The sequence below is a fragment of the Rhodamnia argentea genome, chromosome 11 (genome assembly GCF_020921035.1).
Source record: "Rhodamnia argentea isolate NSW1041297 chromosome 11, ASM2092103v1, whole genome shotgun sequence".
Taxonomy (NCBI): domain Eukaryota; kingdom Viridiplantae; phylum Streptophyta; class Magnoliopsida; order Myrtales; family Myrtaceae; genus Rhodamnia; species Rhodamnia argentea.
This window is the reverse complement of record NC_063160.1, coordinates 2,652,564-2,677,628: the sequence shown is the minus strand read 5'-3', so window position 1 is coordinate 2,677,628 and position 25,065 is coordinate 2,652,564. Positions and strand designations below refer to the sequence as shown.

Sequence of the window (25,065 nt, the reverse complement as noted above, 5' to 3'; positions counted from 1 at the left end):
GATAAAACTATCTTAGTCAAATTCTTCTTTGAAATAATGAGGTCTCTTCAGGCTCTTAAAAATTAAATTCACTTTAGGTTCTTATATGAGAAAATGAGCATACTATTTGAAATATTCTCTTTATTATTTGATACATAGAGAGGTTTGCATACATTCGACCCAGTGTCATCGTACACCGCTAAAGGTTTCCTAAAAATACAAGATCACTCACCTCGGAGGCTCCATCACCCATGTGCTGCTTTCCCCATTTCGCAATCACCGGCGCCATCCTTCACGTCACTCTCACTCATATGGTTGACAAAATCAATCCGCACCGTGATAACAGATGAACGGGTCCACCAAAAATAAAGACTAATAAATTTCACCCGTTTTAAGCTGGAAACACCCATCTCCCTGTCAGTAACTTTAGTCATATATGCACCGAAATTATCCCCACCACCATCTTCACCCCACTTGCTTCCAAAGAACCACCTCCAATGGCTTGGTTATGGATAACACTCGCCATCGCTTTGATTGCTCATCTCTTATTGGGAGCTTTGCTATGGAACACACAGAGCAAGAAGAAATTGCCTCCTGGTCCGCGAGGGTTTCCGATTCTTGGAAACCTCCTTTTGTTGGGACAAAACCCTCACCACAATCTCCACAAATTAGCCCAAAAATATGGACCTCTCATGTACTTGCGCCTCGGGGTTGTGCCTGCGATCGTCGTCTCATCGCCTGAAATGGCCGAGCAATTTCTCAAGACCCATGATCTTGTTTTCGCGAGCCGGCCGATCAATGAGGCCTCGAAGCACATCTCTTATGAGCAAAGGAACTTGGCCTTCGCACCGTATGGCCCGTACTGGAGGAACATCAGAAAGATGTGCACTTTGGAGCTCCTTAGCAATGCCAAAATCAACTCCTTCAAGTCCATGAGAAGAGAGGAGGTCGGCTTGCTTGTGAATTCTCTCAAAGATGCGTCTCTCGGCCACATGGCGATCGACTTGAGCGCGATGATCTCATCGCTAAGCGCCAACATGAGTTGTCGGATGGTCTTCGGGAAGAAGTACATGTACAAGGAGTTTGATGAAAGAGGGTTCAGGGCCGTGATTCAAGAAACGACGGTGTTAACCGGGACACCGAACATAGGTGACTTTGTCCCTTATTTGGCGCCGTTTGACCTTCAGGGGTTGACAAAGCGCATGAAAGCTGTGAGCAGAACATTCGATGGTTTCTTCGAGAAGATTATTGACGAGCACATGGAGTCCAAAAAAGAGGAAGGAGAGACCAAAGATTTCGTCGATGTCATGTTGGGTATCATGGGATTGAACGAGGGAGAGTACCATATCGACAGGCCCCATGTGAAAGCCATAATTCTGGTAATTAATCAAACCTTTTTTTTTTTTTTGGTAATGTAATTAATCAAACTTTTGTCACTAAATTAACAAACAATCGCGTAACCTTAATTATTGTTCAATTATCCAAGCTTACGTCGGAGTGGAAAATTTATTAGAACCAGGATCCCACTGCTTGAGGTTCTGAGATGAGCATATTTAAAGTTCAAAATTCATTTAGAAGGCAATTATAGTCCATAAGCAGATATTTGAGCGTATCTACACCCATATGGAAACATCGATCAAAACCTGTGATTGCACTCTGAAAATCCATTTTGTCGAAGGATTTTAGTATTTCAACTATTACAGCTTGGTTGAATTTGCCTATATATGATTAAGCATGTTGAACCGGTCTCCTCCTCTTGTCCTCTCATCCATCTAAGGTTTGCCAGTTTCAATGGCAATTCTTGAGCAATGTCATTTTGTCTATATTTCTTGTATATGATTACAACAGATAGTCTTCGCAGCTTCTTCAAACATCGTTGTGAGAGGACAGTGCCCAAGAATCTTGTGACCCTCCGTGTTGTCCATCTGCCGATCAACAAGTGCGATAGAGAAATTATTGTCTCTTGCTTGAAGTACATCTGCTTGTCTCTTTCAGCATCAGAGATTGAGCGGACAATGTTTTGTTAACTATGAAACAGGGAGTGCTAGAGACAACAAATTCTATTCATTATTAAGAGACTCCTGGTCATATTTCAAAGGGGGTTTAAACAAGTGAATGCATGTATCAAAAGGATTAGCTAGTTGGAAAAATAATTTACATCGTACCATACCAACTATTTCATGAAGAAAAATAGGTCTTTATCGTTTTATAATGTATTATTCTTACTATAGATCATACTTAGGGAAATCTCATAAGTAATTTCCTGATGGAGTTAATTAAGATGCTCCATAGCCTTGTTGAGTAATTAATGGTATAAAGTTTGTATTTCAATGCATAACTCACTATACTGTAAATATTCTTGATAAGTACAATAGATATAGAGGTTAATAAGAATCTCTGATATATTTCTCCGTGAAGGACATGTTGGTGGGTTCAATGGACACTTCAGCGACAGCAATAGAGTGGGCAATGGCCGAACTTATAAAACATCCTAGTGCAATGAAAAAGCTCCAACAAGAACTAGAGAAGGCCGTGGGACTGAATAGAGCAGTAGAGGAATCAGACACATATGGCTTGGACTACCTAGACATGGTCATCAAGGAAACCTTGAGGTTTCACCCGGTGGCTCCGCTTTTGGTTCCCCACGAGGCGACCGAGGACTGCACGGTGAGCGGCTTCCACATACCCAACAAGTCAAGGATCATCGTGAATGTGTGGTCCATCGGAAGGGACCCAAAAGTGTGGACCACTCACGACCCGGAAGAGTTCGTGCCTGAAAGATTCTTGGGGTCAAGCATGGACGTTAAGGGGCGTGACTTTCAGCTCTTGCCATTCGGGGCGGGCCGCAGAGGGTGCCCCGGGTTGCAGCTCGGCTTGACCGTGGTGCGGTTCATGCTTGCTCAGCTCGTGCACTGCTTCAACTGGGAGCTTCCTGTTGACATGTCACCGAGCGAGCTTGACATGACCGAGGAGTTCGGGCTCACTACTCCAAGAGCCAAGCATCTGGTGGTCACGCCTAGGTACCGTTTGAGTGAGTGAAAGAGAGTTGACTTATCAATAGACGATTTCCATCCCAAAAATAAATTTGATCTTATCCGGAAGTTTCGTTTGTGTTAGTTTCTATGCCAAATGGATTGCCTAGTAATTTGTACTGGAGTTTCACCTGATTTTCAATGTATTATTGTCATGTGGAGACTAGAGATTTCTCAATTGCTTCAGTATAGTTTAGAGCATTGTGTTGTGTTTGATGTCTCTGATATTCAGCCAAATTCAAGAAAGAATCAAATTGGATCGAAGGTCGAATTGAAGCACAAACGTCAACATAGGTATATGCACATGTTCGGAGGTTCAGGGGGATCATTCCTAGATGCCTATGTATGAAAATATCCCGGTCTGTCCCTTTTTCCGTCTTAAACTCATTCTCAATCTATTTCGAATTGTTATAATAAAGAGCCAGCATCTCGTAATTTTTCTTACTCATGTTTCCATATAACGTAATAGAATTGTGGGCGAGAAAACACTCGACTGATTGAGTGACTCAAGCATGTAAGTTATCCACTATTTATTATCAATTATCTTTTCTTTCATTGCTTGTTACTCTCTACAAACTCCAGCACGCCTCACTGTACCCAATGTTGGGAAAAAAAAATGGGTATGCGGAAGCGAATCCTTTTTCCCACTTTGCGTGATCAAGATAAGAAAGAAAACATAAAGTATATTAAAGGCGAAGACACACGAATTTTACGTGGAAAACCCCTCGAAAACGAAAGGGAAAAACCACAAAGATCTTCCACTATAATAGTAGGATTACAACAATAATTCCTCACCGAATTTGGTGGATCACCCTCACCTTTGTGGTGGAATACACTAGTTTAAGAAGATAATACTCTCTCAAACTTTTCACTCAGTGGTAGCTTTCTTGCTCTTTCTCTCTCGGAGGATCTCTCTTATCGAAAGACTTGTCAAATCTGTCGATCTTACCGACGATTTCTTTCTTTGATGCGGAAAGGATTACTTCAACCCATCTCTTCATCCCCTATTATAGATGGCCATGGGACCTCTCTTCCATGCTCTAGAATCTTCACCAATTAATAAAGGTGGATTTACGAAGATGATAAGCATCTTTCTAATACATGGAGCCACAAGAATCTATTTTTCCGGTGCGAGGTTGTTGCATTGGAATTACATAGTCAACAAAGCTTTAATGCTTTGATTCACCCAACTAATTAAGGAGAATCCCAGTCCCAACAAATCTCCCCTTATTAGACTTAATTAGAGGGGGTTACTACACCGGCACCTTCACAGCACTCATCGAACTTCTTCAATGGAATAACCTTGGTCATCATGTCAGACCAGTTCTTGTCAGTGTGAACTTTGTCGAGCTGTATATGCTTCTTCTCTATTACATCCCGAATCCAATGATAACGCATATCGATATGTTTTGATCAAGAGTGATAGGCTAAATCGGGGACTAACCTTAGTTTCTATCAAAAATAATTAAATCATTTTTCATATAGTTTGCATTTAGATTAAATTAATTTCTGCATGCATTGCATTTTGCATCCAATCAAATCGGCAATGGATGAACTTAAAGTTCCGAGCTTAATTGAATAATTACATCGAGTCCACATGACCATGCCAAGCCCGTGGACACACTTAATTGAGAGCGCGTTGGTAAATGAAGGGAGATCGGCAGAATTATGGGCCCATACGAATAATACCTTAAGCTGAAGAGAGGGGAAAAGGACAAAAATATATTATGTTCATTAAAGAAACCCTAGCTGTCAACTATATAAAGGACACATTACATTCACGTACGGCAGGGGCCACATAACATGCGATACCCGGCCACAAAGAGAGAGGAAAAAGAGAGCTAGCGGCCAAAGTCCTTTTACGACCGTGGTCTCTCCACCAGCGACAACGATTGGTCTCCTGGCAACCAATGAGGAAGCAGCCTTGGGGCGTGCATGGCAACACTTCTGCATCAGAAATCAAATTTTAGTCAGAAGTTAATTTTTTCACTTATACTCAGAAGCAAAAGTCGATTTTTGTATTTCTACTTTAGAAATTAATTTCTAATAAGACAAATTCGTTTGGTAACGGTTAAAAATTTCTACTTCTGGAACATTATTAACACCAAATCTTCTACGGAGAATTATTATTGATGGATGAAAAATTTCTACTTCATTTTTAATTTCTTTAAATTTCTTTAAAAAATATTTTTTTATTATTAAAAAAAAAAATTACTCTAGCGACCGAAGATGGTGACTTAGCGGCCAATGGAGGCGTTGGCCATTGGCGGAGGTTGGAGGCAGTGGTTGGTGGCCGGTAGTGGTCGGTGTGGGGGCGGTGTTTGGCGACGGGCGATGATGGTTGGCAACGGCCGATGGCTAAGGTCGGAGGGGGGCGGTGGTTAGTAGCAACCGAAGGAGATCTCGGGGGGCCGCCACCGGCACCGGGGGGGAAGGTTGCGGCGGTGGGAGACGATGGTCGGCGGGCGGAGGACAAGGGTCGGTGGTGGTCGGTTGTGGGTAGAGGTTGGCGGCGGAGGGTGGCTATGGGCGGTAGCGGTCAATGGTTAGCGACCGGCGGAGGCGATCGGCCGTTGGCAATAGGTGGAAGCATTGGGTGGCGGCGGTCGGCGGAGGTCGTTGATTGGGCAAGCAAGGCATATTGAAAAGAGGGTGAGTGCATAATGAAAAGATGGTAACGCGAAAAGTACTTGTTGAGTTGAGAAGAAATTTTTTTTAACTTCTTAAATTGAGAGGAAAAAACAACTTTAGAAGTCAATATTCACTTCAAAAGTAGAAATTTCTTTCAGAAGTAAAATTTTTTATCAAACGGATTTCTGCTTCGGAAGTTATGTTACCAAATCGATTTCTGCTCTAGAAGCACTTCCGGAGTAGAAATTCACTTTCATAAATGTTATCATGCGCACTCCAACCAACTAGCCTCCATGGACGATCACGTACGGTCATGCATCCTGAAGCTTGATCTTGGTATTGATAATTAGTTTAGCCGTTAAGTTGGTGTTTCTACTGCGGAGTTTTATACTCACTCTCGTTGATTTCCAACTATTTTAGATTAGTAGCGGAAAGCAGCTATGAATTATGTTACACGGACTCGTAGTTTTTCAATTTTTTTCCGTGTGGGACACGTGTCCAACACGCTGGGACACTTCTGGACTCTTCTCGGACACGCGGTCAACCCGTATCCAAGTCCGGACTCGCAATCAACCACACGGACACGCGAGTCCCTCGCATGCCCAACGTTAAAATAGCCAAAATACCCAATTTTGACCTAATTTCTAATTCACCCCTCTCGGTCGCCCGACTCACCTCTCCCTCTCCCTCTCCATCTCCCTCTCGCGATTGTTGAGTGTCCACTAGCCTCTACCTCTCGCGACTCGCCATCGTCGCCGGTTCCCATCACCGGCTTCTGCGCGCGCCGGCCTCTCCCTCTCCCTCTCGCGATCGTTGACTAGCTTTTGCTCGCACCTCAGCTCGTCGCCTCGATCGCCGGCCTCTATTCGCCCGTCTGCTCTCGCCATGCCTCCTCAAGGTATACTCCTCCGCTCCCCATCCTCTAATCGCGCCTCTGCTCAAGACGGGGGTTTTGGATCTCCTCTGCTCCCCCTCCTTTGCTCGCGCCTCCGCTCGAGACAAGGTTTTGGATTTCCTCTGCTCCCCCTCCTTTGCTCGCAGCATCATCTTGGCTTGCAAATCGCGACGCCCATCTCTCTCCCCCACATAATTTTACTGTTCTATGCTTTTTTGATTCCACCATTTCTTGAACTGCTTTTTATAACATACTCGGTTCTTGTGCCGCATGTAGCAATTTTACCGAGATTTGATTCCCCTTGATTTTGTCGTTGCGCGACTTTGTACTATAATTCTTCATTGTTTGTGCAGCTCGGTTTACTTCGGTCATAACCTACATTAATTAGATGTTGTCAAAGACCCAAGCTGGTTGCTAGTCATAACCTACGTTAATTTTACTGGAGCTCATTTTGTATTTGCTGGTTATGTTTGATATCTATTTTGGGGGCCTCTTTGGTCATGATATGTTTTTTTATCACAAGGTATGGTTTTGTTTTGCTTACACATTATATCATGTGAGACCTTTCTAAGGAGGAGATTAATAATAGTTTCGGCATCATGATATATTACTGTTGAAATTATAAAAACAATAATTTATCGTGCATATTTAAAAATATACATATAATATAAAACGTGTTCCAACGTGTCGGAATTTTCTACTTTTTGAGAATTCACGTGTCGGCGTGTCGTGTCGTGTCGTGTCGTGTCGTGTCGTGTCGTATCGCGTGTCGTGTCCCGTGTCCGTGTAACATAGGCTACGAAGAACATTTCGTGGATAGTGCCCAAGAGTAATAGTAACGGTGGCGATATCGGTGGACGATAAGAACGTGGACCAGAAGGAGACGTTTTGTTACCATCCAGTTTGTTAAAATATATGTCTCGAGTTTGAGTTCGAACGAAATCCGACGATGTATTGTGTGGATGCTCCAGCACGTGAAAGAACGAAAAAAGGATTGGCACATATATTTGCCGGTGGATATGTGTTCACGTGAAAGGATGAGAAAAGGGAAAAGTGCAATCATTGACTTTGGCCAAATAATGAGGATATTTGGTTCAAAGTGGACTCCTTGAAGACAACGACAAAGAAGAAAAGATATGCTTTCTTGGTTGTTGAAAAAAGTTGCATGCAGGAGTAAGAAAGTCCAAGTTTGAGACTTTGTTGTCCCTATCTTCACGGTGGAAATCTGCACACTCTTTGGTGGTGGGTTTAATATAAAATGCTTTTCAAGCTTGCTTTACAAATGACTCTTGAAGAAGAGTCCGGAAGAGCCATTCATTGAGTGCTCTGCAAGGGTTTCATTCGTGGGTTTTGTTCGTGGAATTACATCAAGAATTCAAGTGTCGAAGCCGATTAAATCTTGAGATTAGATTTGTGTTAATTCCTTTGCGAGAATATCGTTAGGAATTGTGGGCTAAACACTGTGTGCGTTCTTGGATGTAATTGGGGTTTGGGAAACACCGAGAGTGTTTGAGTTACTCGAGTGTGGTTCCGTAATCTCCGTATATCGCTTGTTCTATAGTGGAATTCGTTGCTACTCTTCCCGTGGACGTAGGTCTCTACGACCGAACCACGTACATCCGGTGTCCGATTTATTTTCTTGTTCTGTCTATTTATTGTTCGATCGCTTGTTCCACGCAACAATTGGTATCAGAGCCAGACTTGTCGAGTTGAAGTGAATCGATGGCGACAAAAGAAGTAAAAGTGAAAATCGACAGATTTGAGGGGAAGGACTTTGGTTTTCGGAAGATGCAGATTGAGGATTATCTATATCAGATGAAGCCGCACTTGCCCTTATCCGGGGAGAAACCGAGAGACGATGAAGCAAGCCGATTGGGAATTGTTTGGATAGACGAGCGTTAGGTGTTATTCGGGCGACGTTGGCTCGTAACGTCGCGTTTAATATCGTCAAAGAGAAGACCACCACGGGTTTGATGAAAGCCCTGTCGGATATGTACGAAAAGCCCTCTGCGATCAACAAGGTCTATTTGATGCGACGTCTGTTTAATTTGAAGATGAGCGAAGGTGCGTCAGTTACTAATCATATCAATGAATTCAATGTGATCGTTAGTCAATTGAGTTCGGTTGATATTGACTTTGAAGATGAGGTATGTGCTTTGATTCTATTATCCTCATTGCACGATAGCCGGAATACTACATTCTATCGCTGTTAGTAATTCCTCTAGGTCAACAAGTTTGACGTTTGATGGTATTCGAGATTTGATTCTAAGTGAGGACATCCGTAGAAGAGAATCTGGCGAATATGTATCTACCGCTTTAGTAGGTGAAAATAGAGGAAGGAGCGATACTCGTGGTAGTAGAAGTAGTATGAACTCGAATAGACGCAATCGATCTAGGACCGGTGGTGCTGTCTGTTGGAATTGTGGCAAGAGAGGGCATCTTAGAAGGAATTGCTTAAAGTTGAAAAACGAAACGGGTAAGGAAATTAGAGTTGAATCTGCGGATGATATTGCAAATGTAGCGAAAAATTCTGATGGTGTCGATAGTGTCTTGTCTCATCATTTGAGAATTCGTCATTTGACGGATGGATTATGGATTCTCGGTTGTTCTTTTCATGCTACACCAAATAGAAACTGGTTTGCTACTTATCGGTGCACGGATAGTAGTAAAGTGCGGTTGGGGAACAACGCCGAATGTGATGTTGTGGGTGTTGGTGATGTTAAAATCGGGATGCATAATGGTATTGTGAGGACACCGACTGAAGTAAGACACGTTCCCGAATTGAAAAAGAACTTAATTTCCTTGGGTGCCCTAGATTCAGCTGGATGCGGGTATTCTTCACAAGGTGGAGTTCTGAAGGTTGTTCGAGGTGCCCTGGTGATAATGAAAGGAATCAAGCACGGTGGCCCGTATGAACTTCAAGGTGAGACATTGACGGGTTTCGCTCCGGAGACGTCGGTATCTGTTCGAGAGTCTAACGACCGCTCGAGGAAGACCCGGGTGAGTGTGTCGAAGCACAAGTTTGATGCTGTTGTCGGGAACACGCAATCGAGAGCTTTGATCGAGGTGGAGACCGCTAAGTCGATCAAGCATGTGCGAACCGACAAAGAGCATGGAGTTTTGCTCAAAGCTGGTAAATAAATTCTGCATGATAAATGGCATAGTGAAACACCGCACCGGTGCGCAAAAAACCACAACGGTTGCGGAATTGATGAGCGTAACATTACTAGAGATGACCCATAAAATGATCTCTAGTGCTGGTATAGCTAGAAGAGTTCTAGCGGATGCGCTTAGTATGGTGAGCTACCCGGTGAACAGATCTCCATCGATCGCGATTGGATTTCGGACTCCCGAAGAAGTGTGGTCGGGTAACGTTGCTGATTATTCTAATTTTAGAATGTTTAATTGCCCGTGTTATTATCGAGTAAGTGATGGTAAGCTCGATGTGAGGGCAAGGTGCATATTCCATGGCTATGCACGAGGTGAGCGGGGCTATCGGTTGTGGTGCTCGAATATAAATTCACCTGTTTGCAACGTAAAAGTTACCTTTGACGAGTCTCCAAGACTTCGGGGGTAGGAGTGTTTGTGGCGGTATAAATACGGGATCCGAACGGTGTTCGGCTTGAGGTGGAGTTGCAACCGAAACTCCCGAGGTAGCGAGTACTAGCGTGATAATCGACACGATGGTGCTTGTAGCGAGGTGGAGCCCGTAGAGCCAACGGTTCTTTCAGAATCGCCGATATTGATAAGGTACGTGTTCGATCTCCCGACGTATATGGATGCAACGGTGGTTTTGCTTTATCTCGCGATTAAGGAGCTTGTGTCGAATGTCCTTGTAGAGCGATTAAAGGTGCATGTTCAGATTGGTATTCTGATGAGGTCCACGATTACGGCGAAGTTCAAGCGCGGCTTGGACTTGGATGATATCTCTGGCGGTTGAGCCCATTGGGGCTGTTGAGAGAGTAGCAGATGATGTTTGGATTATCGCCGAAGCGATTGAGACTTGGCTCAAACGTCGAGCCAAGGTGGAGATTGTTAAAATATATGTCTCGAGTTTGAGTTCGAACGAAATCCGACGATGTATTGTGTGGATGCTCCAGCACGTGAAAGAACGAAAAAAGGATTGGCACATATATTTGCCGGTGGATATGTGTTCACGTGAAAGGATGAGAAAAGGGAAAAGTGCAATCATTGACTTTGGCCAAATAATGAGGATATTTGGTTCAAAGTGGACTCCTTGAAGACAACGACAAAGAAGAAAAGATATGCTTTCTTGGTTGTTGAAAAAAGTTGCATGCAGGAGTAAGAAAGTCCAAGTTTGAGACTTTGTTGTCCCTATCTTCACGGTGGAAATCTGCACACTCTTTGGTGGTGGGTTTAATATAAAATGCTTTTCAAGCTTGCTTTACAAATGACTCTTGAAGAAGAGTCCAGAAGAGCCATTCATTGAGTGCTCTGCAAGGGTTTCATTCGTGGGTTTTGTTCGTGGAATTACATCAAGAATTCAAGTGTCGAAGCCGATTAAATCTTGAGATTAGATTTGTGTTAATTCCTTTGCGAGAATATCGTTAGGAATTGTGGGCTAAACACTGTGTGCGTTCTTGGATGTAATTGGGGTTTGGGAAACACCGAGAGTGTTTGAGTTACTCGAGTGTGGTTCTGTAATCTCCGTGTATCGCTTGTTCTATAGTGGAATTCGTTGCTACTCTTCCCGTGGACGTAGGTCTCTACGACCGAACCACGCACATCCGGTGTCCGATTTATTTTCTTGTTCTGTCTATTTATTGTTCGATCGCTTGTTCCGCGCAACACGGTTGTTTCCTTTGAATAAACTGGCATGTAGGACTGGTTAACTTTATAGAGTCATGCACAGCTTAAGTTGGATTAATTGCTGGTTATGTTATGCTGGGTAACTATGTGAAATAGGTACAGGATAGGTGAACCTATAAGGACCGTACCCGTATTAGCGTGTGTTGTTTTTCTTCGACTATTTGGCTGTGGATTTTTGAATGTTTAGTTTTATCTTCCGCGTGCGCCATATATATATATAAAACAGCGCCACATGGTTATTAAGCAAGTGGCGGACTGAGACGCCACAGTCAACACTTCCATCTTCGAAAGCCACCTGGATTTCTCAGAAGTCGGTCGATCTTCCATGAATGGTGGTTTATATACGCGCCGTGATCTTTCCAAGCTTCGTCCACTCTTCCATGGTGATTCCAACCCAACATCTCTCGGGTACTTCCTCTGCTTTAGCTACAATCCGGGATAAAGGAACCAACTTTCGTCCATGGTGATCTCATCGCTCCTCTAGTACCCATACCCATCTTTTTTTCACACCTACGGAAGGAGCAAACTTTTTGCTAAACCTCTCTTACGGTTCTCTCAAGACCAAAAACCCTAACCCAACTGCTCAACCCACTTCTCTCTACTGATACTACAAGCCCTCATGGAAGAAAGAGGAGCTCAAGAAGGCTTAACAGAGAGAAATTACCAATCTGAATTGGGACAAATTCTAGGAATTGGACGACGAGTCGTTCCAGAACTTGGTGATAAGCAATGCGTGGACAATCTGAGGGTGAGCCAAGCCCTCACCGACAGCCATGAGGCCCGCCCTCGCCTCTGACCGACGAGGCCGTCCAGCCCATTACCACCAAGAAAGATAAAAGAAAATGAAATAAAAAAGCAAAAAGGAAAGAAAAAAATATAAAAAGATAAAACTATCTTAGTGAAATACTTCTTTGAAATAATGAGGTCGTTTCAGACTCTTAAAAATCAGATCCACTTTAAGTTCTTATTTGAAAAAATGAGGGCACTATTTGAAATGTTCTCTTTATTATTTGATACATAGAGAGGTTTGCATACATCCGACCTAGTGTCATCGTACACCGCTAAAGGTTTCCTAAAAATACAAGATCACTCACCTCGGAGGCTCCATCACCCATGTGCTGCTTTCCCCATTTCGCAATCACTGGCGTCTTCCATCCTTCACGTCACTCTCACTCATATGGTTGACAAAATCAATCCGCACAGTGATAACAGATGAACGGGTCCACTAAAAATAAAGACTAATAAATTTCACCCGTTTTAAAGCTGGAAACACTCGTCTCCCTGTCAGTAACTTTATTCACATATGCACCGAAATTATCCCCACCCCCATCTTCACCCCACTTGCGTCCAAAGAGCCACCTCCAATGGCTTGGCTATGGATAACACTCGCCATCGCTTCGATTGCTCATCTCTTATTGCGAGCTTTGCTATGGAAAACACAGAGCAAGAAGAAATTGCCTCCTGGTCCGAGAGGGTTTCCGATTCTTGGAAACCTCCTTTTGTTGGGACAAAACCCTCACCACGATCTCCACAGATTAGCCAAAAAATATGGACCTCTCATGTACTTGCGCCTCGGGTTCGTGCCCACGATCGTCGTCTCATCGCCTGAAATGGCCGAGCAATTTCTCAAGACCCATGATCTTGTTTTCGCGAGCCGGCCGATCAATGAGGCCTCGAAGTACATCTCTTATGAGCAAAGGAACTTGGTCTTCGCGCCGTATGGCCTGTACTGGAGGAACATCAGAAAGATGTGCACTTTGGAGCTCCTTAGCAATGCCAAAATCAACTCCTTCAAGTCCATGAGAAGAGAAGAGGTCGGCTTGCTTGTGAATTCTCTCAAAGACGCGTCTCTCGGCCGCATGGCGATCGACTTGAGCGCGATGATCTCGTCGCTAAGCGCCGACATGAGTTGTCGGATGGTCTTCGGGAAGAAGTACATGTTCAAGGAGTTTGATGAAAGAGGGTTCAAGGCCGTGATTCAAGAAGGGATGGTGTTGACCGCGACGCCGAACATAGGTGATTTTATCCCTTATTTGGCGCGGTTTGACCTTCAGGGGTTGACGAAGCGCATGAAAGCGGTGAGCAGAGTATTGGATGGTTTCTTCGAGAAGATTATTGACGAGCACATGGAGTCCAAGAAAGAGGAAGGAGAGAGCAAAGATTTCGTTGATGTCATGTTGGGTATCATGGGATTGAACGAGGGAGAGTACCATATCGACAGGCCCCATATCAAAGCCATAATTCTGGTAATTAATCAAACTTTTGTCACTAAATTAACAAATAATCGAGTAACCTTAATTATTGTTCAATTATCCAAGCTTACGTCGGAGTGGAAAATTTATGAATAACCAGGATCCCACTGGTTGAGGTTCTGAGATGAGCATAGTTAAAGTTCAAAATTCATTTAGAAGACAATTCCATAGTTCATAAGTGGATATTTGAGCGTATTGACACCCATATAGAAACATCGAACAAAACCTGCGATTGCACTTTGAAAATCCATTTTTTCGACGAATTTTAGTTTTTCAACTATTACATCTTGGTTGAATTTGCCTATATATGATTAAGCATGTTGAATCGGTCTCGTCCTCTCGTCCTCTCATCTGTCTAAGATTTGCCTGTTTCAATGGCAATTCTTGAGCAATGTCATTTTATCTATATTTCTTGTATATGGTTACAACAGATAGTCTTCGCAGCTTTTTCATACATCGTTGTGAACGGCCGGTATCCAAGAATCTTGTGAGCCTCTGTGTTGTCCATCTGCCGATCAACCAAGAACAATAGAGAAATTATTGCCTCTTGCTTGAAGTACATCTGCTTGTCTCTTTCAAGCATCGGAGATTGAGCGGACAATGTTTTGTTAACTATGAAGCAATGAGTGCTAGAGACAACAAATTCTATTCATTATTAAGAGACTCGTGATCATATTTCAAATGGGGTTTAACTAAGTAGATACATGTATCAAAAGGATTACCTAGTTGGAACAATAATTTGCATCGTACCGTACCAAATATTTCATGAAGAAAAATAGGTCTTTATCCTTTTATAATGTATTATTCTTACTATAGATTATACCTAGGGAAACATAAGCAGTTTCCTGATGGGGTCTATTAACATATTGGTTTTTTAAAGAAGGTGCTCCATACCCTTGTTGGGTGATTAATGGAATAAAGTTTGTATTTCAATGCATAACTCATTATACTGTAAATATTCTTGATAAGTACAATAGATGTAGAGGTTAATAAGAATCTCTGATATATTTCTCCGTGAAGGACATGTTGGTGGCTTCAATGGACACTTCAGCGACAGCAATAGAGTGGGCAATGGCCGAACTTGTAAAACATCCTAGTGCAATGAAAAAGCTCCAACAAGAACTAGAGAAAGCCGTGGGACTGAATAGAGCAGTGCAGGAATTAGACACAGATGGCTTAGATTACCTAGACATGGTGATCAAGGAGACCATGAGGCTTCACCCGGTGGCTCCGCTTTTGGTTCCCCACGAGGCGACCGAGGACTGCATGGTGAACAGCTTCCACATACCGTACAAGTCGAGGGTCATCGTGAATGTGTGGTCCATCGGAAGGGACCCGAAAGTGTGGACCACTCACGACCCGGAAGAGTTCGTGCCTGAAAGATTCTTGGGGTCGAGCGTGGACTTTAAGGGACGTGACTTTCAGCTCCTGCCGTTCGGGGCCGGTCGCCGAGGGTGCCCTGGTATGCAACTCGGCATTACTGTTGTGCGATTTGTGCTTGCTCAGCTCGTGCACTGCTTTGACTGGCAGCTTCCTGGCGGCATGTCCCCGAGCGAGCTTGACATGACCGAGGAGTTCGGGCTCACTACTCCGAGAGCCAAGCCTCTGGTGGTCACGCCTAGGTACCGTTTGAGTGAGTGAAAGAGAGTTGACTTTTCAACAAACGATTTCGTTCCCAAAAATAAATCTGATTTTATCAGGAAGTTTCGCATGTGTTAGTTTTTATGCCAAATGGATTGCCTAGTAATTTGTAATGGAGTTTCGCTTGATTTTCAATGTATTATTGTCATGTGGAGACTTGAGATTCCTTAATTGCTTTGGTATAGTTTAGAGCATTGTGTTATGTTTGATGTCTCTGAAATTCAGCCAAATCCGAGAAAGAATCAATTCGGATCGAAGGTCGAATTGATGCATAAACCTCAACATAGGTATATGTCCATGTTTGGAGGTTCCGGGGGATCTTTCCTAGATGCCTATGTATGAAAACATCCTGGTCTTTCCCTTTTCCATCTTAAACTCGTTCTGAATGTATTTTCAATTATTACACTAAAGAGCCAGCATCTCGGAGGTTTTTCTCACTCATATTTCTATATAGCGTACTAGAATTGTGGGCTAGAAAACATTTGAGTGATTGAGCGTGTGAGTTCTCCACTATTTATTATCAATTGTCTTTTCTTTCATTGCTTGTTACTCTCTACAAACTCCAGCATATCTCACTGTACTCAAATATTCTTCTAGCATGCCACAAGTTCAGACCTTTCATAGAGTATTATAATCAAACTCGCTCAGTTTTAGGCAAAGGAAAAGATAGGGAAATGGATGTAGCGCATACATTTTTTTAACAATTAAATCTTTCTTCCTTTGTGTTTTCCTTGACTGGTCATATTTTGACTTCCTAGAAAATCACAATCCTGGTGGTGAGTGCATTTTTTCGTCGCGAACAATATTCAAATAGTTAATATATAAGTTTTAATTGTCTCTCAAAGCCGACCGCCAAAGCCGAAACGTTCATATGCACACCCTGATACTATTTCTGAGAGCCGATTCAAATTGACAATAAAAAAAAAAAGATAAATGATTGGATGAGTGTATTTAATCCAATGTGAGATTAACAGGATGTTATGGACCACAAAAAATAAATATAATAAATACTTGTAAATTGATGTGGGGTTTACACTTTTAAAAATTTGTGGATCACAATATGTTTTTACTCTAACAATAGGGCTTAAGTACACTACAAGTGTCAAAACTTTTGTAGGGCACTCACTTTAGTGTCAAAACTTTCAAAACGATCACTTAAGTGCCAACTTTTTTGAAAAACGATCATTTCAGTGCCAAAAATTTCAAAACGATCACTTAAGTACCGATTTTTTTAAAAACGATCACTTAAGGGTCAAATTTTTTGAAAAACACTTCAATGCCAACTCCGGCGAGCCACGTCAACTCAAATATTACTAAAAAAAAGGCAACGTCGCCTTTTCAACGAGCCACGCCAACTCAAATCAGAGTTGGCACTAAAGTTAGCGTTTTAAAAAAAAAATTGGCACTTAAACAATTATTTTTTAAAAAAGTTGGCACTTAAATAATCGTTTTGAAAATTTTGGGACTAAAGTGAGCGTCGCACACGAGTTTTGGCACTTGTAGTATACTTTAGCCCTAACAATAGCCTAGAGATCGTTATGCCAACAAAATTTATTAAAAAAAATTTGGTGCAATCTCTTCAGACAAAACCATTCAACATGCACGTAATCGAAGATATGAAATCTAACCATAGAAATAAGAACCAATAACTTCCAAAAACTTATATTCTCATCTATTACAGATCCACCAATTAATATGTAAAAGCAAAAAGAATAACATCCCAATCTCATTTCACAAATATAAACTATTATCGATACGCCATGGCTACTCATCCAGATTAATTATCCTATTTCAAAAATCCTGATATTAATTTCTACGCACCTTAAAAAGTTATTCATATTTGGAATTTGCTTAATACCAATACCCACACAACAAGCGAATCTATATTTCTATAGCATCATAGAACTCGAAACCCGAAAATCAGATAGAATTTTGGCTAACACTAAATTACCATGAAACGACTTTATTTCCCGGTAAAAGTCCAAATTAATTCGAGAATCATATCTCATAACGCATTTTAAAGCTTTGGCTTTCTCGTAAGTGTCGTCCCACCTAGCCTAGAACCACATCGGGCAAGTAAGATGAATCACCTTCTTTCAGCCACTGTATTGCCATGATGAATTTGTAGCGCGCTGGGCCAAAAAATCCTAATTGAGCTTGTTATATAATCCGCAAATCCTAACTGAAGGCTTTTCCAGAGTTTTGAGAAGCTTGTTCATCGATTTGAATTTGGAATGTAAGGGCTGTGCTTTCACATGAATTAGGGGTGTGCAACCGGACCGAGTTTACTCGAAAACTGGACCGGACGACTCGAAAAACAGGTCTAGGAACTGGTTCCTCCGGACCGGACCACCCGAAAAACAGGTTCGACAACCGGTTCCTATTCCAACCGATCTGGGCATATATTCTAATTTTTGAGAACCGGTTAGAACCGGCTCGGTCTCAATTCCAAGTGAAGGCCTACCCGAGAACCGGACCAGTTTTAGAACCGGCTTTTAGCTATTGTTAGAAAAAAAAAATAGTCCCGCTTGCCTCACCTTTGCTTTTTTTTGTGGATTGTAATTTCTATAGTTCATATTAGAGATTGTTACTTTTGGCGGATAATGAGTTTTATTATTCAATCTTTTACTTTGAATCTTTTCATTGCTACTCATATTATTTTGCTAGAAAAAATAAAATTAGAAAAAGAAACAAAAGAAAAACAGGTTCTCGGGTATAATCTGGAATCGGACAAAAAAATAAGGTAGGTTCCTTGCGGGTTCCAAAACCTGAGAACTGTTTATAATAGGGTAGTTTTCGGGTTCTTGATCCGGAACCTACCCACCTAGACCATGCTCACCCCTAACATGGACTCATGACAAGTTGGATTGGCATCTGCTAAAGAAAAAAGATTAGGTCAAGTTTTGTGCACTCTTGACGTGAGGGTTACTATCCCTAATGCTAAAACTTTTATACTTCCAGCCTTTGGCTCACACCATAGTCATATCTTGCTATCACTCATTCCAGATCTAGTGAGATGAAAAAAGAGTTCAAATTTGAGGTATTCTAGCTTTACGATGGAGAGCATGGGAAAATAGATGAAGTGCAGATGTGCGTTTTAAATGAATTGCAAAAGATGTCAATGAACTATTTCAGGAACTTATACAACTCAGTGGGCTACTGAATTTGACACCTAAATTTTTGCAACCCATTTAGTTATTCATTGCATTAGAATTTAAATATCGACACCAACCCCGAATGAAAAATGTTATTAACTTGCATTTTGCATAGTTAAATTACATTGAGTTATTATGAGCATTTTAATAGTAAGCCCACGTAAATTGCATTATAATTGTTCTGACTTAAACTGTAAAGCTCTGAGCTTAATTGGATTTTCTGGGTTAAGCCAGCAAGAAATATCAAATTTGGCCAAGAGCGAAGTGACCTATCTTGTCACATTTGTAGCATTTCATATTGGTCTTGTCCTTCTTCCCACCTCGCTTCTTACGTGGGAGGGTTTCAGCTCTCTTGGGTGCCTGACCAATCTCCTTCCCCTTGTTATTGAATTTATAATTCCCTAGCGCTTGAAGCTCGAAGCCTTGCGCGAACCAAATTCAGCAACATAAGCATGTGTAGAAGATTTCGCAGCCTCTAGGTGCTCATCTTCTAATTTCAAATGACGCGTTATATCTGCAACTCTTATGGTATTCGCATTATGCATCATGCAGATTTTTATGTACTCCTAACTTTCAGGAAGAGACTTGATAATAGCTTGAACTTGCTATTCATCAGTTAAAGTATGACATGCTATCTTGAGCTCACGCACAAGTCCAACACTTAGTAAGCCTCCTCAATTTATTAGTAGACATACCTCCAAATTTATTTTTCAGGCAGCCTAAATTTCTTGAGCGTTATTGAAAACCTTCGAACTCACACATGAGATCATCAGCTTCTTAATCTTTTCTATGCTGAGTAGAAGTTCCATGTTTAGGTTCATCCAAGGTGTGGTTAAGGATTTCCAAAACCTCTTGCTCTTCAAGGATGTACTAAACCTTTCGGTGCCACATATCATAATTATCATTGTTCAGCCTCTCACCCTTGATAAGGTCAGCCACAATAGTCTTAAATATCAAAGATATAATCAATGACAATTATATATTGACAGAATAAGCGCATAATTAACACTAGCACTTTTTTCACAATAACGCACATATTTATTTTATAATAAAAAGCAACCTAAATAAATGATAATTCTACACACAAAAAAAACATTGAAATGAAAGTTCACTATGTTCCCAATCAGCTTCCGTGTTGTGATTGTTTCACTATCATGCATTTAGTTCAATTCGTGCAAAATTTAAGTTCTAGGTGAGAATTCCATCGAATTCTACCAACCTATAAACTCCCACTTGAAAAAATAATCAAGGCACATGATCCATTGATCACATTCTCTCTTAATCATATAGGTATAGCATCATGCAAATAATTCATGCATCAATCAAAATCAAAAGCGGGATACAAGATAACATAATCTCCTACCATTGTTCAAGTTTGCTTTGAACTGAAATTGCAAGCACATAAACTTTTATACATGCTTTCTATGTACCATGCACTACATTATCATAAAGTAGTCATTTGCTTGAAAGCAAAAGTGGTCATTTACATGAAAGCAAGGTTTTGTATTTTCAAAATCATATGGAAATACACGTAAAAATACAATAATACCCCCATAATCTACGCATACTTAGGGTTTCATATTCATTTTTACAAATTTAAAATTTTCAAACATGTAAAATAAATATACCACAATGTAGAGCTTTTCAATACGAACATGCAGGTACTAAGAACGCCCCAATCGGAGCTCGTATGGGCTCACACGCTCATTTTGAACACTGGTGTACGCGCGATAGTCAACCGTGTTGACTATCCAATCAATGGTCAACGTTTGACAAGTCAACAGTCAACCGGATCAAACGCTGGTCGAGTCAATCGCCAATCAGATAGGGTCATAATCAGGCCAGGTCAACGATCAATTGGGCCGGGCCGGAACCCGGTCAACGAGTCGGGTTGGAACCGGGTCAACAGGTCGGGATTGGGCCAGCCGCACCTTTTCGGTTCTATACGAGTGAATCCACATGCAGATGCCATCATAGCTTGTAGGGGCGCGTGTAGTCACATCCGGCGACCTTTCGAGGCGTACAACTACTTGTTTTTCTCGTATCGACGAGAAGAGTCCAATTATATGATTAAAATCAACTTTCATTGGATAATTTTTTTGTACACATGCGACGTTTATTTGTGGCGCCCAACGGTCAATGCCGTCGGGGTACGTGCGGCGCGTGCGGCATCACACGGCCTCCTCCGGAGTCGCATGACCACTCATTTTTCTCGTCTCAACGAGAAAAGTCCGACCATGTGTTCAAAAATAAATTTCACTAGATGAATAATTTGCGAAACACACCGAACAGAATAGTCCATAGCCCCATGACTCGTCTTGTGTCCCCCATTCATACTCAACGATTCATTCAAAAATTCAGCATATTAATCAAGCCAAAACCCCGATGGAAACAAGGCAGATATTCTGACCAAGGCTCTGATACCAATGTTGGAATTTAACATCAAGAAGTACGACTAACCTCTATCGTCGTTCGATTGCGGAATTGCCCAAGAACTTCGTTGAATCACCGAAGCGTCCTCGATCGAATCTTCAATCCACGATGGTTGGAATATAATCACAGTGGAAAATATTCATGTTCCACAACATAAATGATGATTGTTTCTCAAAGTAACGATGGATTGCCTTTTGTTTATTTGTGTTTTCCACAACATAAATGATGATTGTTTCTTAAAGTAACGATAGATTGCCTTTTGTTTATTTGTGTATTCTTGAGAGAGAGAGAGAGAGAGAGAGATTGATTAAAGAACGTACATTCGTTCTTCTATCATCTCTTTTCTAAACGTATCTCTTCGGAAGTTATCTTTAACTTCCTTATAGATAAGAAGACACTGCCATTTCAAATGTACCTCTTTGTGAGGCCTCTCGAACGATACCTCTCAATCGCACATTTTCATCAATACACTCATCATGGACGTAATATTACAATGTTGATTTTTGTTCGAAAGCAATCTAATCTAGAAAGTTTGTATTTTCAACGCACTAACTTTCTCGTGAACGTGCATAATTCGTTCTTTTATAAACGACGGTGGTCCGCCAATATGTCTCCTCGTGCGGGACACGCCGAGGGATTGGATGTGTTGGAGTTGGCGAATACTTCGAGGAACCTTGTTTCTCACACCGGGCACGCCCACGTGAGCTTAGAGAAACCGAAGTATGATCCGACGACATGTGATCCCCGCACACGGAATACGAGGTGTCGGGGGTAGCGCCCCCGACACGGGTGTCCCGCTGCCCATTATTGAGGGATTAAAGAGGTTTCGGATAGATTAGGTTTTGAGCCCGTTTAGGGTATATATATATTTGCTCTTTTTGCTTAACGTTGTTACGAGTTGTGTGGCAGTAAACCAAAATCATAGTGAAATCTCTTTGCAGGACGTAGCCCTATTCTGGGGTGAACCTGGATAAACCGTGCGTCGTCTATTTTTTCTTTTATTATCTGTGCGATCATTCTGAATCGGTTTACGATAGATCTCTTCAGGATGGGCAGTCCAGCTACAGCAATAGACTAGGCAGTGGCTGAACTCATAAAACATCCCGGTGCAATGAAAAAGCTACAGGAAGAACTAGAGAAAGCCGTGGGACTGCATAGAGCAATGGAGGAATCAGACATGGAGGGCTTGGACTACCTGGACATGGTCATCAAGGAGACCATGAGGCTTCACCCCGGTGGCTCCGTTTTTGCTCCCCCATGAGGCGACCGAGGACTGCATCGTGAGCGGCTTCCACATACCAGACAAGTTGAGGGTGGTCGTGAACGTGTGGTCCATCGGGAGGGACCCGAAAGCGTGGACTACTCACGACCCGAAAGCATTTGTCCCCAAAAGATTCGAGGAGTCGAGCATCGACGTCAAGGGGTGCGACTTTCAGCTCGTGTCGTTCGGAGCGGGCCACCGAGGGTGCCCTGGGATGCAGCTCGGCTTGACGGTTGCTCGGTTTGTGGTTGCTCAGCTTATGCACTGCTTTGACTGGGAGCTCCCTAGCGGGGTGTCGCCATGCGAGCTTGACACACCCAGGCACCATCTGACCTAGTGAAAGAGAGTTGACTTTTCGGTGAATGATTGAGATCGCAAAAATAAGTCTGATAATATCAGAAGTTTCGTGGTGTTAGGTTTTATATACCGAATGGATTCCCTACTGCTAATTTGTAATGGCTTCATTTTCAAAGTTCGATTGTCCCACCACGTAAAAATTCAATGAAGGATTTTGTCGCCTGCAGACTCTAGAGAAATCTCAATTTGATGGCATGGAATGGGCCAAAGCAGACAATACAATGAGTGAGTTAATTCAGGAGTATCACAATCAGAATCTAAATCAAATTTATGTGAGAATTTTTTGTCTCAACTGTTGAAGGGAGCAGCATTGATGTTAAGAACGTGCTACCTTACTAGAACATCAAATGCTGAGTAGGTGTTGAACTGAGGCGTTCTTATCATATGACATCTCAATCATGTGGCCCATTATATACCAGTTTGTATATGGTGGAAGAGTTCTCACGGGAAATAATCGGATGCCACATTTGGATGGATAGGCCCGATTCAGATCAAACATACATGAACAGATAGTGCGCTCATTCTCAGATGTTACGCCTATATCTGAGCGCAAGAAAAACCTTATTTCCTTGGATAGGCTCGATGAAGATCGGATGCCAGCACACCATGGAAGCTATAATTATGAAAATCTTTCAAAAAATTAATTTTTCCCAGTTCTGTGACTTAAATCCGAACATGCCCTACAACGTAATTTAAATGAAAACCAATAATATATCATATATTCACCAAATGAGTCCAAAATACTGATTTCTTCAAATTTTTCAAAAGTTGAGGTAAGAGCAGGACCTTGGCATCATGCCTCGTGCAAAACGGATCTTAATTTCAATTTTTTGAGAAAATCGCTGTAATTAGATTTTACGTCCGGCACTTACAAAAGCCTAGCAGAAGATAATTCGGTTTTTAGACTACGATTGTTTTTGGAGGAAAATGAATAGTTTGAAAAATATTTTCATAAAAATAATCACTTGTATCGCTTGAAATAATTAATTAATGAACGTGTTTCATTATCAATAGATATTGATGCCGTAAAATTTCCGTAGACTTATGGAATTTACTTTAGTTCATCATATTTTTTTAAGCGATACAAGCAATTATTTTTAGGGAAGTATTTTTCAAATTATTCTTTTTTCACAAAACTAGCGCACCTTTAATTAAATGCCATCCTAAAAATCAAACTAGAATGAATTCAGGATGGACGGGCCTCCGAAAGGTGCTCGGTGCCTGGACCTCACTCGCCGCCGGGTTTCATGGCCAACGGATCCAGGGGCGCCGGGCCAACTTGAGAGGGCCATAACTCCGCCATTCAATGTCCTGTTTTTTTTAGCAATCTACATATGATTAGAAAACTCTCTCTCTTTTTTTTTTTTTGTCGGAATTAGAAAGCTCATTTCGACACCAATTTGAAGTAGAATGATTACCGACTGTTTGATTATGTTGAGCCCAAATTGCCCTAATCGCCGGCCCGTGACCCTGCTGCGCAGGTCTCACTTCCAAGGCTGTTTCTTCTCTAACCGTTCAACCAAAACATGCAAAGTCAGGGTTGTTCACGGGCCGAAACCTTCCTATTTGATGACAAGCCCATGCAACGCCCGATGAATCGGAACACTGCCAACCTTCCCTCAATAGATCATTCCCACGAACAGTATGGCGAATCGCATCCTCATGACTAACCATACGACTCCCAGCTTAGTTTGAGTATCAAGTTCATCAATGTGACATATAGATCACATCAGCATAATAACTAATTCGGCTTGCCGTGATCATTATTAGGAGAGCGACATCAACTCCGACCAATCTACCCACAGAAGATCAACTCCACCTTCAGAGATGCTCTAAAATGACGATCGTCGTATCTCTGTATTCCTAAGATAAACACTTTGAGGCCACTTCCACGTAGCAATCGTATCTCCCCTTCCCCATCTCTCACAATTCACCCCGTCGGCCCGAAGCCTCACTTGTGGACCCACACGGATGTGGTGGAAATCAGACCAGAAATCGAATCAGAATCGCTTGTTGGCGCAAAATCATTGTTCCTTTAATAACTTATCGACAATGTCTAATCTAGCGCATTGTGAAATCTAGAAGTGGTTCGCAATCTACTCATCATTTTATTGGCAATTATTAAGTCCCAGCTTGTAAAATTTAAAAAAAAAAAACACACACACTTTATACATTTGGCATTGACATTGGTGGGATTACTATTTTATCGAATATCTTACGAACAACTAATTAAGTCACAAGTAAAATTTGTAAGAAGTTGATAAGTTATTATTGAATTTGACAAAGATATAATTATTATTTACTCGGAAACTTACTAACAAATATTTTATTTCAAATGGTAAAAGCAATTGAATACCTATGCAATCATTATTCCGTTGATAGCTTATTGACAAATGACAATTTTTCATGATCAATTGTGACATCGAAAAACAGTTTACTGTGTAACTGTGGAACTTAAAAGTTGTAAAACCATAGATTCATTAGTTCGGGAAAGTGTCCAAAAAGTCATAAACTTATTGCTTTGGTGCCAATTCAGTCATATACCTTTTTTTTGTGCCAATTCAGTCATAAACCTTTTGCATTTGAGCCAATTCAGTCC

General features: G+C 41.7%; 2 protein-coding genes across 2 annotated transcripts; both read left to right on the top strand.

The window, feature by feature from the left end:
* The first annotated feature begins 388 nt into the window (after positions 1-388).
* Positions 389-3,080, top strand: LOC115732092 (cytochrome P450 71AU50-like). The gene is made up of 2 exons (XM_030662759.2): positions 389-1,358; positions 2,398-3,080. The coding sequence occupies exons 1-2, from the start codon at positions 477-479 to the stop codon at positions 3,016-3,018; spliced, it is 1,503 nt and encodes a 500-aa protein (XP_030518619.2). The 5' UTR covers positions 389-476; the 3' UTR covers positions 3,019-3,080.
* A 9,605-nt stretch (positions 3,081-12,685) lies between these two features.
* LOC125312791 (cytochrome P450 71AU50-like) lies at positions 12,686-15,431 on the top strand. The gene is made up of 2 exons (XM_048272275.1): positions 12,686-13,613; positions 14,640-15,431. Exons 1-2 carry the CDS (start codon positions 12,732-12,734, stop codon positions 15,258-15,260), a joined length of 1,503 nt encoding a protein of 500 aa, XP_048128232.1. The 5' UTR covers positions 12,686-12,731; the 3' UTR covers positions 15,261-15,431.
* Positions 15,432-25,065: the final 9,634 nt, after the last annotated feature.

Excerpts from the sequence above, each read along its gene's own strand:
- LOC125312791 (XM_048272275.1), top strand. The coding sequence starts at position 12,732 with ATGGCTTGGCTATGGATAACACTCGCCATCGCTTCGATTGCTCATCTC. Across the intron at positions 13,614-14,639 it reads ATATCAAAGCCATAATTCTG|GACATGTTGGTGGCTTCAAT; the intron begins GTAATTAATCAA and ends TTCTCCGTGAAG.
- LOC115732092 (XM_030662759.2), top strand. The coding sequence starts at position 477 with ATGGCTTGGTTATGGATAACACTCGCCATCGCTTTGATTGCTCATCTC. Across the intron at positions 1,359-2,397 it reads ATGTGAAAGCCATAATTCTG|GACATGTTGGTGGGTTCAAT; the intron begins GTAATTAATCAA and ends TTCTCCGTGAAG.